At 48.3% G+C, this 19,727-nt stretch overlaps 1 protein-coding gene across 2 annotated transcripts; it reads left to right on the top strand.

Moving 5' to 3' along the window:
• Positions 1-938: 938 nt before the first annotated feature.
• Positions 939-17,957, top strand: LOC149371403 (uncharacterized). Of its 2 annotated transcripts, XM_089585163.1 has the most exons (9): positions 939-1,725; positions 4,456-4,577; positions 8,689-8,798; positions 9,429-9,569; positions 10,666-10,730; positions 12,652-12,874; positions 14,350-14,610; positions 15,421-15,760; positions 17,400-17,957. In XM_089585163.1, exons 1-9 carry the CDS (start codon positions 1,418-1,420, stop codon positions 17,642-17,644), a joined length of 1,815 nt encoding a protein of 604 aa, XP_089441289.1. In that variant the 5' UTR covers positions 939-1,417; the 3' UTR covers positions 17,645-17,957. The 2 variants fall into 2 exon arrangements, with proteins under 2 accessions (XP_089441289.1, XP_089441290.1); XM_089585164.1 differs by lacking the exon at positions 9,429-9,569.
• Positions 17,958-19,727: the final 1,770 nt, after the last annotated feature.

Here is a 19,727-nt window from a genome sequence, read left to right as displayed (position 1 = left end):
GTTCAGATGCATTTTTATCAAATACAGGTTAACCGACTGGCCGACATGATTATTCGAACATGAAGGACTGCAAACCCTTCGAAACAGAGCCAAACTAGCCGCCTTAAAAGCATTTAGTATCATAAATCATGCATAACCTATTAAAACTGTATACCTCAAGGTACAGTGCAGGATCCCAAACGAGGCAAACACGTTATAGCCCCGCTGACACTTTCAAGTGTCAGCAGGGTTATAAGGTCGGGAGTGTCCACTGCCGCCAGGGGCACTGGCGTAGAGTTCTCTGGTGCGTTTTTCCCGAGCAGCGCGAAGCGCGATATAAAGTTCACAAATGACTGCATATTCTTCTTTCCGAGAAAGTCCAATACATACAACTGCGCCTTCGTAAGAAACCTAACACTGCAATCGACTTTCGCGCATTGAGAAGCCACATAGCGTGCCTGTCCACGACTTACCTGGCTGTTTCCAAGCCGCGGACGAGCAAACGAACGCGAAGATTTGCGCCCTCCGAAGCAGACGTAGCGGTGGCGGGGAAAGCGGCGCAGCGTTCTCTGCTCGGGAGTAGCACACTATCGCCAATCTCTGTAAGCCAACCCCCCTATCGGCAGTCATTTGCGGCTTTACGCCGCCTGTGCGCCGTAGCTCGCGGTTTTGGAACTACCCCTACTTCTAGTTCACTGTACTTTCATGGTTCACAGCACGGCTTGTCAACAGCGTGTTTCATACCTCGAAAACAAATGTCAGTCTTCGGCACTGGCTACAAATGCGCGTGCCCTCCTAAAAGAAGTGATAGCGCTGGGTGACTGGGCATTATGCCTGGGCGCGCGCATGAAGCGCTGGCGGCGATTAAGCCAGCGCTAAGTTCGAGCCGCTCGGATAACATTCTTATCTCAGTCCAGTTTCCAAGCGATCAGCAATGCTAGATTTTAGCAACACTCTGAAGCAATCGCAGCGCCCTCTAGTATGCGCCTATTGAATGCTCGCTGTTGGAGCCCGTGCAGCCAGTCTGCTCGCGGCACACCAGCGCGCATTTCGAGAACGTGCGTTCCTCCAGTCAGGCGGTTAGCAGTGGGCGGATGCCGCGATTCAGTTCCAAGAAAGTCACCTCGACCTGCGTTGCCAGTTACGTCGCATCGTCAAGGACGACGGTCATGTGCGCTACCACACATTGCTCGAACTAAAGCCATCGCCATCACCGTGCGAACGGGGTTTTGTCGTGTGCGCCCAAGCTGTAAAGCCAGTTTGGAGATAGATGTGTTCCAAGACGTCTTCACGAAGCCCGCAATGAGTGGAGTACTGTGAGCGACCGTACTTTCGTTCGCTGCCCGCTTGAAAAGACTTCGGTGGCCGTTACTGAAAGCGACTCGCCGACGACTGTTCACCGCGACGCACGCCGACTTGGGCCTCCACATTACGCGGAATGTTCGAAGACGTGATGCAGAGTATCGACGCCAAGGACCTCAAAAAACTGAGCGTCGGCGTACCCATCGCTTCGAGCGCAATCAGTGGCATCGATGCGCAGCTGCAGGGTCACGACGGCGGGAAGGCTGTTAACATCAGTGACGACTGCCAAGATGGTTCCACGGACGAGACGTCAGAAGTCGGCGACGTCGAGGTGACGCGCCGCGGGTCGCCGGTGAGCTGCTGCTGCGGCGACAACCGTGGGTTCAATGTCCGAGACACCCAGAGGGACGACATGACCGGCGTGGTGGTGGCCAGCGGTGGAAGGTGAGGCGAACTTGTGGGTCACTTGCGACTCGGGTGAAAACACCTTTTATCTTGGTCTAGTCTTTCCACAACCGACTTAAGTACTGCCGCTGCATGGGCGCGATATCGAAAGGTTAGCTCGCGTCAAGTACTGCATAAAGATTTTCTTTTTTCTTTTTTTTTTACTTACATGACAGTGCGGTGACTCGTAGAGCACATTTCTTAAAGCTAGTAACTATGAGCGACGTTCAGGGGTGGCTTTTTTTTTTTACTTGGCAGTTTTAGGCACCATGGTTTCGGGCAAAATATATTGAAAAAAAATTTGTAAAGTCTGCGAATGCGTTTATCGAATATCGCTAATATTTCCTTCTATTAGTACATTGAGTTTAGGACAATCCTCCAATGAGGAGCAAGTTTTGTATCAAGGATGTAATTTCGAATTCGTACCCACCTGAGCGCAGCAGTATGGCTACCAAAAAAAAAGCTACAGTTTTCTTATCTCAAACTTAAGGGAGTAAAAATTCGTCCCAGTCCGGGGCTCGAACCTGGGACCCCCCACCTGTGCGGGGCAGTTGCTCTACCAACAAAGCTAACTGGGACGGCTTGAAGAAAGCAGGGTGAGGCCGAAATGAAGTCAGTTGTGGATACTAATGAGTTATACCCTTTATATTTCGTTTCATGCCTTTAAACCTAGCTTCAACGGGAACATCTTTCAGAAGAATGACTGCGCAGAAAAACTGCTACGGCTACGCCTTTGATCCCTTTCATATTAGAGGGACCTATAATCAGTTTGAGCGTTCAATAGACGACTACTTCGTAACTATGTGTGGCAGGTACATTTTTTGTTTCCAAACGGGTTTATCTCTCGTCGCATAATATCCAGAAAGTCGTCTTCCCTTTTAGTATGGTTCGATTTATGGGGTTTAACATCCCGAAGCGACTCAAGGTTATGAAGGACGCTGTAGTGAAGCACTCCGGATAATTTCGACCACCTGGGGTTCTTTAACATACAGTACACGGGCCTCTAGCATTTCGCCTCCATCGAAATGGGACCGCCGCTGTAGAATAGAAATAACCAAAATATTCTTTTCAGCAAACTTTTTCTTCCCTTTCATATTGGAAGTATCTGTAAGGGAAGTGTGCGTGTCTGATTTATTTACCTCAGAAATCCGCGCCTTCTACGCGTGATTTTTACCGCGGCAAGTCCATACACATCAGTAATGCTATCAAGCGCTGCTCGAAGGCGTCGTTGCACCCCTTTTCTGACCTTCTATCGGTCACACTGTACCAAAGCTTTGTTTTTCGGTTTCTCTTGTCGTGCTACGGGTTACTTGGGGGACATGTTCTTCAAAACCGTTACCAAGGTTGTCAGCGTGTCGTTCCAAATTATTGTTGACGTCTGATTTTAGTCGACCAACCGCCGCCGCGGTGGCTCAGCGGCCATGGTGCTCGGCTGCTGACCCGAAAGACGCGGGTTCGATCCCGGCCGCGGCGGCTGGAATTTCTTTGGAGGAGAAATTCTAGAGGCCCGTGTACTGTGCGATGTCAGTGCACGTTAAAGAACCCCAGGTGGTCGAAATTTCCGGAGCCCTCCACTACGGCGTCTCTCATAGCCTTAGTCGCTTTGGGACGTTAAACCCCATAAACCAAACCAAACCAGTCGACCAACCTAAATGGTCACTGAAACTCTTCGCGGCGCAGCCTCTGACGCTATGCCGCTCCTCACGGTACGTCTTGCACGCTGGCGCCGACAGTAGCGCGCCCGTCGAGTAGCTTGAAGCGCAGGCGATTCTCGAGCGATCGCATGCCATTTGCATGCTTTTTTTTTGCGCTCGAGTAAAGGCTCGTGAGCGTCCTTTCTGTCGTATGGCGACGGGGATCTGCGTTTTGCTAATTCCCACCTGACAACACCCCAAAAGCGTCCAATTTAAGGCTCGCACAAAGTACTTACTAGTTGGCTAGCGTTCCAACTCCAGAGGTTTCGGTGACCTCGTACGACGGAAACGCCAATACCGTCGCAAAATTCGCTGCGCAACTATCGCTATGAAAATTGCCGCCTTTGGGGAAGTTAGCCTGTTCGAATGCAGAAGGTCGTTGTTCGTACACCCCGCAGTTACTTCTGTTAAGTTTGCGCGTGTGGGCGAGCAGATAAGAAAATATCAAGCGTGACAGTGGAAAGCGGTTCGCACAGGAATCAGCTTGTAGCGAATATGTGCGCCCAGAAGCGACCGCGACTACCGCCCGAGTCCGTTTGCGTCGCTCACGTTCATCGCGGTAAAAGAAAGAACTTTACTACCGAAAAGATACCAACAGTTTCCCGGGTGAAGGTTGAACTAGACGTTTGGAGCAAGAGCTTGTGAAGATAACGTGGGTTCATGTCTTACAATACAGAAAAATTGGAAGAGGCAGGCGGCATTCTTTCAGTTATGGATGAAGCGTGGCATCCGATGATATATGTCGTAAGAGATGCTTTCTGGCAGTTGACCTCCTTTTTATTCATCAGTTTTCGCCAGCGTTTAAGAGCGTCAAGAGATTTTGATTTGATTCAAGAGCCGCGCACTCTACCCCTATGTAGAGTGCGCGGCTGAGGAGCCTACATTGACCAGGTTTTCACAGCTGTCCGTGAACGACTTTCCACGGCGTCTTTCTTTGCATTCGCTTTCGGACGCACAATCGTTCTTATCGCGCAGAGTTCAAGCACCCGTTTGCTCTGCGACGCTCACCTTCAGTGCTACTGCCGTTCCATCGCAGGTTCCCCTGCCTGCATATCGGCCTGACCGGTCTCCGACTCAACCGGAGGTACTTCCTGGCCCTGGACTTCGTGGAAATCAGTGGCAGTGGGGGCGATGGATTCACTCCGTACGACTACACAGGTATGCGCGAGCGTAAACATTCCTAAATAGGGACACCGAGAATCTGGCGACGTTGTACTCGTACACCGCCCCGCAGTCGGTTCTGTGAAACTGTGCCCGACAAGGCGTTGCCTAGGGTGCGCAACAAGGACGGAGGCAGCCAAGTTAAGGAAGCACACGTTTGGGAAAAGGCGGAATGACTTTAGGAGGAAGGCTCCCGGCAGAGCCAGCAATCTTCTTCTTCTTCCTCCTCCTTATACTGGCACATACCCACGTGGGGAGATTGGCCAAGGTATAGTGGCATAAATAAGGAAATTTCCATAGGATTACGACAAAATATAGGAGCCAAACGTGAATTTTGAAAAATGTATTCATGAAAATCGACAATCCAGCAATCGCTTCTTCTTCTTCATCCTGTTTATAATGGCACATACCCACATGGGGGGGATTGGCCAAGGTATAGTGGTATAAAGAAGGAAATTTTCATAGGATTACGACAAAATATCGGAGCCAAACGTGAATTTTGAAAAATGTATTCAAGAAAAACGACAGGAGAATATTTGAAGTGAAATAACAAATAACATTATGGCGAAAAAAAAAACTCCAAGACTTTTAAATGAGTTAGCAAATCAACCTACCAGTTGCAATTATGTAATCATGGAGATTCCCACAAATTGAACCCAATGCAAATCCTTTGGCGCTCGCACCGAACGATAACAACACTGGCAGAGATAACGGGAGCTCTAACCTGGAGAGAGGGACCTCCAGGTAAATCTTTCTCTGAAGTGCGAACTTTGGACAGTAGAGAAGGAAATGGTCCACAGATTCAACGTCCCCGCATGAGTCACATAGGTTTGTCGGTGACCACCCACATCTGCATAGGTATAAATTTAAATTGGGAATCCTGCACCGCAGTCGCGTCATTGATACCTCATACTGCCTGGTTTTACACGAACGGACGTTCCATTTGTACGTTAAGTGCTGATAATCAGTAGTATTTAGTAAGGGATCGCGTAACCTGGCTGATATGTGTTGGAACCGCTGAAACCTGGAGATCGCCAGCAGACTGAAATTCGGGACGGGATGCGTTACTGACCCGTCAAGAGCTGACCTTGCTCTGACATGACCACTTCTTTTTATGCGAAGCATACTACTTTAGCTACCACTTCAGCCCTTCACTGTGGTTATGCGCCTCCAAATCACGTGATACATGACGTCACACCACGTGACACGATGACGTCACGACAGTAGAGAAACGGGGGCCCACCTCGCGCCGTCGCTGTGGTTGTGCGCCTCCAAATCACGTGATACATGACGTCACACCACGTGACACGATGACTTCACGACAGTGGAGAATCGGGGGCCCACCTCGCGCCGTCGCTGTGGTTGTGCGCCTTCGAATCACGTGATACATGACGTCACACCACGTGACACGATGACGTCACGACAGTGGAGAAACGGGGGCCCACCTCGCGCCGTCGCTGTGGTTGTGCGCCTCCAAATCACGTGACACGATGATGCCACACCACGTGACTTGTTGACGTCACGGCAGTGGAGAAACGGGGGCCCACCTCGCGCCGTCGCTGTGGTTGTGCGCCTCCAAATTACGCGACACGATGATGCTTCGCATTCTCCAGGCTTAACCAAGTTAAGCCTCAGCCATTTTTTTTTCTCTCTCTAGCAGTCTACGTTTTACGCATTGGCCCCTGTGTGCGCGTGCCGGCTACGAGTTCATGCGCGTTCACAACCTATATCCGCAAGAAAGATTTGCTTTCCAGCAGCTGTGGTATTACAGCGAAAATCTGTTAAAAGAGGCCACCTGCAATGGGCGTCAGTAGACTGCCACAGCACTAGACGAGTACTCCTCGTCGTCTTTGCGGCTCTGGGCGAAAGGTCGCACGGGGCTGCGCTCTTAATGGTTCGTTTGCCGGTTGACCGTAGATTCTGACGGTGGTGTTGTAACAAGATCGTGTGACTCCCTTTCGAAAAAAGGTTTCACAACCACCGCCTATTTATAGGCGGTGCACATCTCACGAGCTCGTGGCTGCTTCGTCCTCGCTGTGGCTTAGAATGGAGGTCGTGCGAGACGTGCAGCTTCTTCGACATGACAGACGTGAGACCGTCCGATCAGCCGCAATCAGCAGCCGAAATTCGGCGTGCTGACGATTGAGAAGATAAGTCGGAACGGTAAAATCCAGCCTTTCAAGTCCCTCCGCTATGAAAGGGTAGTTAATTTCAGCATTCTAACAATGATTGCTTCATAACTGCGTTACAAGCACACTTTTTCCTTTTTTTCTAATTAGTCTTACTCTTGCATAATATCCGAAACAGTTTCAACTTTAGTAAGGAAATAACCAAGAAATTTGTCTTTTTGTGCAATGAGGTAGTTCCTTTTCATATAGGAGGGTCCTGCTATTGAGGCGAAACCCACACCCGTTTGGAGGTAAAACCAAACATCGTAGCAAGATGAATGCGACGTATTTTTCGGGTCTGGCGCGAGCGTAAAAGGGAAGAATTCGAACAAGCTGCCCTCCGTGTCCGAACTCTCGGTGGAGCCGCCTCCTGCTAAAAACGTGTGCTGAAGGATTAGGGTTCGCCAAGTGTAACCCCCCTCCCCCGAGAATGCCATGAGAGCCAGCTTTGAGCTTAATTGTTCGTGTTGAGCCCTAGCTTATTCGTTGTAGTAATTTTTAAGCCGATTCAATTAACTACTCCCATCGGCGTATTTTTGCCAAATTTTAAATTACTAGTTTTCTACTATTGTACCACGTCCAATTCTGCATCCGAAAGCTATCACAAACACTGAAAGCAAAGCATATTAGTTTTCATTTATTTTCATTCATAGTAAGAGAAAACATCAAAAATAGCATCATTTACACCGATTCCCTGAGTATGCTCAAAGCACTGCACTCCAGAAATGCTGCTGAACCCATAATAGGTAACATCATACATAACATTGTTAAAATCACAAAACAAAAACATAACATTAAATTCTGCTGGGTTCCTAGCCATGTTGGAATCGCAGGTAAAGAGAAAGCAGATGTATGCGCTGCACAAGCCCGGAATGGCCAAATAAAGCAAGTGAACATACCGCACAGGGATTGTTTAAAGTTTATCACCAGTAAACTCAGAAATAAGTGGCAGGCTGCATGGCAAGAACACATAAACAACAAACTACATTCTGTGAAACCAATTTTAGGGGAATGGCAATCATGTAGGCATCAAGAACGTTTTACCGAAGTTATTTTATGTCGGCTCCGCATTGGACACACCCACCTCACGCACAGCTTTCTACTAACCAAACAGAACAAACCTCTCTGTGACATGTGTGGTGCTGAACTCACTGTGAACCACTTTTTAATTTCATGTATCAAACTAGAAGAACTAAGAAAGAAATATTTTACAACATTTTACAGGGAAAGCATCCCTTTACACCCCACGTTACTTTTAGGTGATCGAGCACTGGTTGACATCTCATGTATTTTTAGGTTTCTCAAGGAAGCAAGCATTTTAAACAAACTCTAAGTATAGAAAGCTTCACCTTTAACAAAAACTCTAACCTTGTGTTTGGCGCATCATAGCCTCAGTTGCTTTTGCGCCATTAAAATCAATATAACTAACTATTTTCTTTCATTATTTCATCATTTATTTTACCCTTAAAGGCCTCTGTTGAGGCATTACATAAAGGGGGGACAAAGCAAATGCAACTGAGAATAATACGTTAATACAACAAAACATAATGCAATACAACAAAATGAAAAACGATACATCACAATACAACGTTGGTCAATAATGAAGGGCGCAAGGCTGAATTAGGCGGTAACAACAACAACAAGAAAAAGAATAAGTGTAACTGGGTGAAGTTTGAGCAGTGTCTTTTATTCAGTACAGTGATTAATTAATGCCTGTCGAAATTTAGTAGCGTCGCGCTCGTTAACAATGTAGTCGGGTAGCAGGTTCCAATTTTCTATTGCAGTTGGAAGAAAAGATTTATTAAATGCCAAGGTCGATCCATGTATACGTTGAATGCTGAGGAGGTTAAACAGGCGGCGCGATGTTCTGATGGGAGCTAGTAATTCTATGTCGTCCCTCGTTATAGCTGCCTCTGACGATGAGCCCCGCCTTCTTGCAGAGCCGTACTACGCACCCCGACCAAACAACCTGCCCGGGATGCAGTGGATGGATGGCATACTCTACTTTAGCCTCAACTCCATCGCCAACGGCGGCCTGCAGGAGAGCGGGGTACGTACTGAACTGAACTCTCTTCTCGTGTTCAACACACCCGAATGTGTCAGATTCTTTCGCTATATTTCGGAATAAAAAAAAATGCAGGGGAGCCTAACTATCGCTATGCGATGACGATGCGTTAGCATTAGGTCTTCTCTTTGATTGAAAAGCTGTTTTCCGGCTTAGTGTATTATTAAGCGAAATTTGATCGCCATTAGCTGATTGGTCCTGAATCTTCCAAAGGAGCAACCAGCCAGGCTGCTCCCGTGGCAACCACGATCAGGTTGCGCATTCCTCTGCACACGACAGCCACTTTGCCAACTGTGGCAGGTTGTCGGCCGGTGGCAACTGGCAGACGGTGTTACAACACTTGCAATGTCGAAGCCACTTTTTCTTCAAGGCGGGGCTTCTAATTCTTGCGCATTAAAACTGCCGCTTGATAGCAGTGAGTTTTCAATAATCGCTCTCCTAAACTGGAAGCCTGTGGAGTATATTTCGGAAAACGAGGCAGCTGGTCACGGCCATTGGACGACTTGTCGCGCCGTGGCCCATCGTAAACAGCGATAGAGTATTTTTGTTCCAGCCTGGTGGTCGTGGCTGTGGCTTCTATCACCATCTTTCTCATTTTGCCTTTTCCTCTGACAGACCACTCTAAAAGTGGGCGGCGAGTACGAGCCTACGCTTCGCCTGCTGGAGCTCCGCGACGACCAGTGGCCATCGGGCAGCTCGGCCATACGCTTTCCGCTGCGCGGCACTGCTTTTCTCGTCGTCTCCCTCAGCAGCGAGGTACTGCGGCGCATCCTCACACGTGCACTTGCATGCGTGGAATCGTGTAGGCGGGGTAACAAGCTAGTTTTTGTGATGTGAATACTCGGGCTTCTGGCATCCTTGGCACGTTTGCGGTATGCTGCCAGGACTACCGAGCCATTTTATTGATGCGCGGTGCCAGGTACAGATTATCTTCTTGTCGCAATGAATTGAAATTGTAAAACCACGGTAGAAGCCTAAAAAGTATTGGGAGTCGCAGCGTGTGAGTCAGGCTGAAAGAAGTGTGAACGCTCGTTTGAGTAGGGGATAGTTGTAAAGTAAGTGCCTCCATAGAAACATGAACATGATTTTGAGGCATTCCGCCTTTTTCAGCCTCATATACACATAGCCACTGCCATAGCCTTTCTTTTTGCGTTTATCCTGTAATCAATCACATGTAGTGAACACTACATGTCCCCGTCGCCGTAGCTCAGAGGTAGAGCACCGGACGCGTAATTCGGAGGTCGTGGGTTCGGATCCCAGCGTCGGCATGTGGTTGTTTTTTCTTCTGCTTTTCTAATCAATTAGCTTTAAGCGGTAACATATTCAGTAATATTCTAAATTGATCAAGACCACAAAAAAATTAATTAATTAAAAAAATCCCCTGTGCCCCTTGGTTTCTGTGGCTGTTGGCTTCTTTCATATTTATAACGAACCCCTCATTCCCCTTCCCTTATATGCTTAACCACTTAATGAGGAACTGCATATTGGGCTAGTTGGTGTTGATTCATAATGGTGGTCCAACAGCGCAAGCACACACAGCCAAGGAAGAGCCTGTGTATTGCTGTTTTGCTGTTTTGTGTCTTGTCTCCTACTTGGACTGTGTGTGTTTGCGCTGTTGAACCACCATTATGAACCACTTGATGATTTCAGATGCCACATTGAGTCCGTTTATCGGTCTGCTAAGTTTATTCGAAAAACTTCCGTAAAACGCTGTCTCTTTCTGCTCCTCATGCATGCTCCGCGAGATGTGTGCCATATGCTGCCTTTGTAACTTGTGCCAGGGATACGGTGGTCGGCGGTCTGTTGCCCTGTTTACATGCTGCAGTTTACGCCCCTCCGTTATTTTCTGCAGGTTCGCACGAGTAGAACGGCAGTGGCCAGCGAGTTCCTACTGGTCCGTAGGTCCGAAATGTCCAGGTGAGTTCACATTCCGTATATCGCTGTAGATGCCGAAAACCGCTTGGCAAAAATGACGAAGGTGCACAGACGTGAAAAACCCGGGCCAGCATCGATGTCCTAACCTTGTCTCGTGGGTTTTACTTTTATTTGTTGGGAGCCTCGACATCTTTGCCCAGCCGAGGATGGTTGCAGAGGTTAGCTAGCATTATTAACCATTTCTAAAATACTTGCTCTTAATCATTACTAGATATTACAAAGTTCTTTTGTGCCCTCTACACCAACATGGGTTAATCTCATTATTGTAAACTTTTGCACAAAACAATATTTCTAACTTGAGCTTGGCATATGATGGCCTTAGTCGCCTACGTGCCATGCAATCCAACACAACACTTTTTCTGCGCATTTTCGGCTGGTTTAGGTTCTTGCATAATCATGTACGAATAGACCCAGATTTGCAGCCTTTTAACGAAAACTTCAGACAATATTTTCGAATTCGACAGTGATGCATCAAACAAATAATTGTCGCCGGCGTCAGGTATTTTTTCCTTTCAATGAAAGTGCTTTACCTCGCTAGTCACTTTTATGAGTACTGCCCTAACATTTCTCAGTGTGACTGTTCATTTCGTCGTACTGTCGCTGATATTTTAGTACTTACAGCTATTACCTTTAAATGACCGTTCTTAGAAGGGCTCGCTACGATTAAAGTCCCTTCTCCTACGCTTTCAGCGACCAGTGTCTGATGCTAGCGTTCAACTTCGTGCACCAATTCCTATAGCGGCAGCCTCGTGGTTAAAGGGTTTATTCTTTTAAAAAAAGGACTAGCATAGCACCCGATTTGACTAGTCTAAACAAATACTCAAAGGCGCCTGCATCATGTAATCATGCCAAAAGAGATTGTGTACCTAAACAGGCGTCATGTGCAGTAATGGCTATGTCTATATTCATGTTGTGTGCATGAGCGAAACGAGTCGAAAGCAGTCTGTTGCTTAAGTATTTGTGTTCACGACTTTTTCGCACTGTTGAACGTTACATTTGATAACCACAAGTTTGTTAACGCTAAAGAAGGGAGCACAAAAATGTCATAAGCACTTGTCGCGCTGAAACTGAACTTGTACACACGAGCCACTCTTGGTTAGATACTCAAGCGGTTGCAGAACTTGATAGATATTACGTGAAAACTTCCTAAATATCTACTTCGTTTCCACACTTAACTCCAATTTTAAAATCGATATTTATGAACTCAAGAGACACAACACTTCGTTTTCTTAGTCGTTCATCTTTTTCGCGAAGTGAAATTATACGGAGCTTGAGAGCAGCGTCAAAAGCAGCATACATGGGTTCTCGCACAGCTGCCGCCCTCACGGTTCGGTCACGTGTCACGTGACACTCGTGATAATACAGGGCTTTCGATGTCTACCGCAATGGACGAAGGTAGGGCTGGGCAACATTGTTATGGTTAGTTTACACGCAACACAAATAGCCCGGAAGTAAAGGTTGGACAACCGCCGCCATAGCTGAGCTGCTAAAACACTGTGCGCGACATACGGAGGTTGTGGGTTACGATACCAACGGCAGCATGTGGTTCTTTTTCTTGTACTTTCTTCTCAATTTTCTTTCAGGCATAGAATGATTACATTAATAATTTTCCGCAGATAAACACCCCAACTTTTGAAACAAACATTCAACAACGCTCTCCTTGGTTTTGGTGTCTGTTGTCTTTCTTAATATGTAAAACCAGGTTATTCATAAGATTGAGTAATTTCACCTGGAGCGGAATTGTATACGGGCTTTTCAACATAATTTGATTTTAAGGTGTGCGATAGGCGCTTCTACACCGCAGGGGCATCGATTACTTGGTGCAATCTTATCTCGCTATCCTCTCAGTTTCTCACGCTTACTCCCCATTTGCTCCTCCTGCGTGCTTATTGGGCGCCCCCAGGAGCCGCTTTCCATCGCAGTCACAGCAGCAGCCTGCGCAACAGGAGTGCTTCCATAGTAGCTCGCCATCTCGCGGCGTGTTCCTGGAGTCGACTCCCACGTCTCCGCCCGCGGCGCAGCAGCCAGACTGGCGTAGGCTGCTCGAGCTGCGTGCGGGCAGGGCCGCAACTGCCAGCAGACTCTTGCGCATGGCCGCAGCGACGCCCAAGCATCCCGGCCTGCAGGTGAGAAAACATTGGTTGAAACTGAACGAGATAACACACGTCGAAGATAAGCTCAGACACGGACAAGCGACGAGACGAGAAAGGACTGGCGAGACACGATGCTGAGCTAGAGAACCTTCTAGAGAACCTTCTAGAGAACCTTCTAGAGAAGCTTCTAGAGAAGCTTCTAGAGAAGCTTCTAGAGAAGCTTCTAGAGAAGCTTCTAGAGAAGCTTCACCTCTACAGAAGAGCCCCTTTTCTGGTGTTTTATTCTGGCTGTTATACTTAACTGTGAGACCAACCCAGTGGCTTATTGGCTAAGGCGTTCGATTGCTCAGCCCAAGGTCATAAGGTCGAATCTCCGCCACGGCCGCCGTATTTCGATAGAGACAAAAGGCGAACGATGTCGGTGGACTGTAAGATGTTAGTGCACGTTAAAAAAAACTCCAAGCGATCTAAATTAATCCGGAGCCCACCACCACGCCGTCCCTCGTAGCCCACGGGCTGCTTCTGGACGTTAAACCCTCCGTGTAACCCCATATAAATGCGAAGCTTTCGAATAAACCAGCTGATAGTTTAGCAGCATTCCTCGCCTGACCTTTTTCGCCCCTTGCCCATATTGCGCATGGATGATTCCACACATCTGAGGGTTGCGCATAGCGTTCTGTTCTGGAACGATGCTGAGCGGCCCCCTACAAAAGCGTAGCAATATCTTATGAAGCGTGTTGAAATTGACTTCGAATTTGACTTGTAGAAGCTGGAAGCACACCTTGCTGCGGAGTTATACCGCAGATGACCTTTTGCCATTTCAAAATGGGATTTAGCTCACCGAAATGAAGCCTGCTAACGGAGCGCAGGGCAACAGGTTCACATCAACATCTGTAAGAGTGGACATACGGAAGAGCCGCTATTATCTAGAGCGCGTAAGTTGACCATCTTGACGCGAAAATCAACAGCAGAAAACCGCGCACAAAAAATCAGCTCGTAAACCGAGGAACCAAATAAAAAAAATCAATGTACTCATTTTATTGTTTTCTCGTGTTTATCTATAGCCTCCGTGAAAATAAAACGGAACCACGCATCGGTTTAGTATTCTCTCATGTTAAGCACGTGAGGTCGGAAAGTTTCCGTTTACGCGCCATGCAGCAGCGGCAGTTCATAGCGTACACCGTATACCAGGTCATTTTTTAACGCTTAATTTTTATTTTGAACACTGGGAGATACATCGGTGCGGTCTGGGCATATGGATTGCACAACAAGGTGAATGTGTTATACGTGGTAGAGTTCAACGATTAGACGATTAATTAACCGCAATGAACTAATCAGCTTTTTTATTCCTACTCACGAATACATTACATCGAATACGTACAGCCAGGGTTGTACGTGTTCCAAGCCAGCCATTCGGGTTCTGCCCGGTTGAACTCCCTGCCTATCCTTCCCCTCTGTCGTTCTTTACTCTAACGCCTCGTTTAAACGCCGTTCTTCATACCACGCAGGCGCTGCCGACGGCGCCGGACCCACTGTCGTCGAGTGGCGTGGCCTCCGTCCGCACCGTCTACTCCAAGCCAGCGGTGCACGACCACTTCTCCGGCGGCGTGTGGAAGTCCCTGCCTCCTCAGCCGGCGCCGCAGCTTCCACAGCAGCCCATTGGGTCCGGGGCGTGGCACTCTTCCCCGACTAGGCAGCACAGCTGCTTGGCTCCGGGGGCGCATCTGGAACTGGGCGCTCTGCTCCAGGGGATGCAACTGAACAGGGAGGTACGTGAAACGGTACCGTAGCTACTTTTGTAGTGTCAGATATGCCACGCCCTCCCTGTATATTAGCCTTTTTTTCTCATGATTACGTTTAGGCCGCTTGTGGCACCTCCTGGACATTTTATAATTGAATGATTATGAATGGTGACAGTATAACGAGCCTCACCAGAGATAGTTTGTTGTTGTTGTTGTAGCCTATGACAGAATGGCACATACCCACTCTGGGGGATCGGCCAAGAAGGGCAAAGCGTAGAGGGCGCTTTCTTGTAACAGTCGAAACTGGGCATAATTGTGCCTTCACAACCATGTCTTCTCCTCGTAGACAGCGACGCTGGCCCCTGAAGACATATTTCGATGGTGCTTTTGATGCAACAGACCCTCTCCCCAGTCGCAAGGAAAAACTGGGCCATAATTTGTTAACGCAAAAGAAGAGACATCTGGGCTAGTTGGTACAGTGAAATAATGAATAAACAGCGCTAAAGACGAGGACGAAGAGCAAACTAGACGAGCCCTGACTCGCAACTAAAGTTTATTGAAGAAAACAGAGAATACATCCAAGCCAAGCAGCACCAAAACCACACAACCATCAAAAACCAAAAGACCATGTCATGCCAACGCCCTACACATGCCCTGTTCAAGAAATCTAACCTCATTATCTGTTAAAGCAATGGTAGGGTCACTGACACATTCTTCCGTAATCTCATGATATGTTTGGCCTCTGATTTCCCGGTTGATCTTTGCCGAAGCTTTAAGACACCATGGACTCTTCGTTCTGCTTGCTCCTCAATGCGCACTCTTCCGCGGATCGCTCAGGCGCTGTCGTCACTGATCGAGCAGCAGAGTGGCCTGCCTCAGCAGCAGCAGCAGCAGCAGCAGCAGCAGCAGCCGAGGTCGTTGCTCTTTGGCTTCGGTGGCCTGGGGAGCGGCTCGCTGCCGCCTGCTGAGCACCGAACGCCCGTGCCTCCATTCGGCCCAGGGGCCTCGACAACTGCCGCGACGCACGCGCTCCGAGAGTGCTGGTCGCGCAGCGCCCCTCCAAGCCCGAGCACACCGCCGCTGCTGCGCTATGACCTGCTGCCCTCCGGCTACGTCCACTGGCTGGCGCTGGCCAGGAGCAGCCTGAGTAGGCCGCCACACACCATGACCTTCTCTGGTGGGTGCACGCATCTCTTCTCTACTCGGGATGGGCAAAAGCGTTGCTAATAGTGCACACTGCGGAGTACGCTTCATCTAAGATGCAGAGAGCTGGCGCAGAGCTCGGAAACACTCGCGAAGCCACTATCGAGCGTCTAAAAAGACTGCTAGCGTGAACAGTCCGTTCTACAGGAATACTTTCTGGCGAATTCATTAACGCATCTTTCAATTCTCAGAAAGCTGGGCAAAAAAATACAAACATGGGAGAAGAGAAACAGCGTGTGTGCCGTATTCGATTGTCTCCCGTTATTGTACTCGTACTTTTGGGCAGTTAAAATTTCTGCACAGACACCACGCGGTAGATATACGCTTTAGCGGAGTGGTCCAATATGGCAGAGATAAACGAGTAGTCATTATTCGTCTCTCTTGATGGAGTCTCGGGCCCTTATGATGGCCAAGGTGGAGTGAAAGCTGGTGCTCATTAAATAATGCCTCCCAAACTCTTCTTACTGAAATTCTGAGTGGTCCATGTCAGTTTAGTTTAGTTTATGGGGTTTTAACGTCCCGAATCAACTAAGGCTATGAGGGACGCCATAGTCCTCGGCGGTCGAATTTCGATGGGGGCGAAATTCTGGAGGCCCGTGTGCTGTGCGATGTCAGTGCACGTTAAAGAACCCCAGGTGGTCGAAATTTCCGGTCCATGACATGTCGGCTGTAGAGCGCTGGCGTAAGGCAAATCCGCAGAGTGACAAGCATGGTTAGTTTGCCTATCCGAAACAGGCAGCAGTTTTTAAGCATGAAATTCTTTTAGCTCCCGTTGTCGGCAGTGTGGTGACGTCACGCTGAGACCAAGAGCCAACATCCGGGCACTGAATTCCACACATCCGGGAGCTGAAACGAGAGCATCCGCGCACCGTACGAGATTTAACGACTCATACGTGATCTGTTAGGGGCTCTGAGAGAAGGCCGCTTAGAGCAAGAGGGGAGCTCCAGGGCGAGAAGGGCTTTGGGTGGAAAAACTGCTTCCGCGCCGTCCCCAAGTATGGCGCCACGGTCCCACACTCAGGCATGTAAAAGACCGGCCGCTGGGCCTTCAGCTCATGACGTTTCCCCCTTTGGCAGGCAGATGTATACACGCTCGCGGAGTATTCGAACGCGCTGCATATACATTCTTGCCAGGCCTGCGTCTCGTCGTGTCCGCGTACGCTTCTGCATCGTCCTGCATTTCAATGCCGCCACCGTCACAGCTGCTTAAGCCGAGCAATGGAGCCTGATGAAAGGAGAGGTAGGAAGCGTCTTGCGGAAAGCGATCGCTTTGCGAGTGATACGACACAGCAGAAGACTGCTCGCCCCGGGCTGCTGACAACGCCATGGTTATGCGGCCGCTCCCGAAAGCGACAAGGCCGCCACGGTTCGCGGCTGCCTACCTAGGCCCGCACTATTGCAGGCGATCGCTTCGACGCAACAAGAAGAGTGTGGTGTGTGGTGTCTTGAACGCTAGACCCATTTCAAGACTTTGACTAGTACCATCTACAACCAATGTGTTATGCCCGTAGACATTTCATGCTTACTCTACTCTCGGTTACGGGAGAGGCAGAGATTTTTTGCTGTATTGGAATTGCGTGTCTACAATGGCAACTGTGCCTCTTTCACCGCAGCCCTCGACCATGCCCAGCAGCTGCATCATGAACACCAGCATCAGCAGCAACAGCAGCCCATGCAGGACATGGGTGTGCAGACTGCCTATCCATCAACAGCAGCGTCAAGCGAGGAGTCCGAACAGGGCGCCGGAGACGCCGTGAACCCGAACCCGATCACCGCTGCTCTTTCGTTCAACGCGTCAAATTCCGGCATCTGTTTCGCGCCCTCTGCAGCTAGTGGTGGCCCGCCTCCCAGCTGCTAGTTATAGGACTACGCTTAAATGTTGTGCAGAATTTCTGTAAAGTAACCGCGTGTTATACCTTTGCTCTGCTAACCAATTTTTGTTTGTTATGCTTAAAGAATCTCCAAGAAAAAGCGAGTTCTCTTTACTTTCTACTAAGCCTTTTTTTATTGCTTACAAATTATATCACCCTTTTAACCCAAATATGAATTTCCATTAAATTACAGTTCGCACTTCGTGCATATCGCAAGCGACTGTTTGCACGAGGGCGTCTTTTTATTTGTTGACAGGGCCAAGAGGATGTTAAGTTTTTAAGTTATGCGCGTTCGCTAAAAGTTTTCTTAAAGCACATAACAATGCCCCTTTCTGGGATTTTATAAAATATCTTACGCATACGAGTCCCCGTTTTTGTGGAGAAAAAAAGCCGGCCCGCACGGTGCAAAACATATTCGCGCGTGGCATGGACGTCATCCGCCCATGTCTGCGCTACAACAGTAATGAAACTTTTACTGTTTGCGAGGGATCTGCAAGAAGTTAACTTGTCTGTTCAGTTGATGAACAGGGAATTTTTCCAGAGTACGGACGAGATTTGGTGCATAATGTCCACTCCCCGTAGGGGGGGGAAGGGGTCTTAATCTCTGGTGAGGTAAAAATGGCATGGTCTAATTAAGAGTCTAACTAGTGCAAGAACAATCTTATTCTAGTATAAATTCATATGTGAATAGTCCCAGCACCGTGTAACGGGTCTAAGACTAATTATACGGGGTAGTCTATTGGCGACAAGTTCCAAGTGTCATGTTAAAAACTACGGCCAACCCAGGACTGCAGCAATTCGGGTTTGGTTTGGTTTTTGGGGGTTTAACGTACCAAAGTGACTCAGGCTACGAGAGACGCCGTAGTGAAGGGCTCCGGTAGTTTCGACCACCTGGGGTTCTTTAGCGTGCACTGACATCGCACAGTTCACGGGTCTCTAGAATTTCGCCTCAATCGAAATTTGACCACCGCGGCCGGGGTCGAACCCCCGTCTTTTGGGTCAGCCTACTGTAATTCATTGCAATTCATCATTTTAGTTGCTTACCATCATAACATTGTTATTGACACTGTGGTTGTCGGGCTCTGCCCAGTTTTTTCACGTATTGACGTCCCGAATACTTCTCGTAAATTAGTATTTCGTCTCCTTCTCTAGACACTCCTACAGATTAATTTTCACGTTCTTCCTATGAAAAACCGTATCCTCTGCTAATTCCCTACAGGTAGTTTACATCCTCATGGGCAGTTCTTTGGCAACTTTATTACACGACTCTTGCATCACTGTTGCTACTTGCACTCAAATGTTCTCGTAAGGGATTGTGTTAAGCGCGAGTGCTGCGAAGCTTCCGAGCCTCTATAGACATGGCAATAGGTAATTAAACCAATTTAAATCAACTCCATCAAAGGTTTCTCCCAAAATACATCGGAATAACAGTCGACTTAGTTTTCCAAGTTTGTAGTGTCCCTTTCTCTACATACGCTGGCTTTTTTTTTTTAATTCAACTGTCCCTTTCCTTTCAGGTCGTGAGGCGTAGTGTAGAGAGAGTTGCGATCTTTTCAAGCACTAGGCCGCAGACAGTTTGCATCCACGAATTCCCCTCTCCATTGCCTGCGAGGCCTACCTCGTACTGAGATTTCAACTGAAGACTCTTGTTTCCAGGCTCCGTGGTTGGATTCACTATTGCACAACTGAGTTAGGAACTTACCGGAAACACATGATTTTTCGTGCTGTTCGAAAAGGAGTGGAAGACCGTAGCAGCATATGAAAACTGATCGGCAGTCATAGCCGATGACAAAATCTATAAATTCATCGAAGCGAAGCCCTGGTGTATTCAAAGTATGTAACATTCTTGATGCCGTCACAGAAAGCAGCATACGTAAGTAGCGCAAGAGCTATCTACATCTGCTGGCTAAAAGCAGCGTGGCTTACAAGAGACAAGTTTCATGGTTGGTCGGAACATCGCGGAACTGTGCAGAAAGTATTCGAAGTTCAGGCCATGCTTCTACTTGGCCAGGAGCACATATGCGTACAGTAGCTGATCTTACGTTGGAGCGCTACATTTGACAGTATGGG

The sequence above is a fragment of the Amblyomma mixtum genome, chromosome 1 (genome assembly GCF_055824585.1).
Source record: "Amblyomma mixtum isolate Tamu chromosome 1, ASM5582458v1, whole genome shotgun sequence".
Classification (NCBI taxonomy): domain Eukaryota; kingdom Metazoa; phylum Arthropoda; class Arachnida; order Ixodida; family Ixodidae; genus Amblyomma; species Amblyomma mixtum.
The sequence above is the reverse complement of the archived record's forward strand: the minus strand, read 5'-3'. Positions and strand labels throughout refer to the sequence as shown.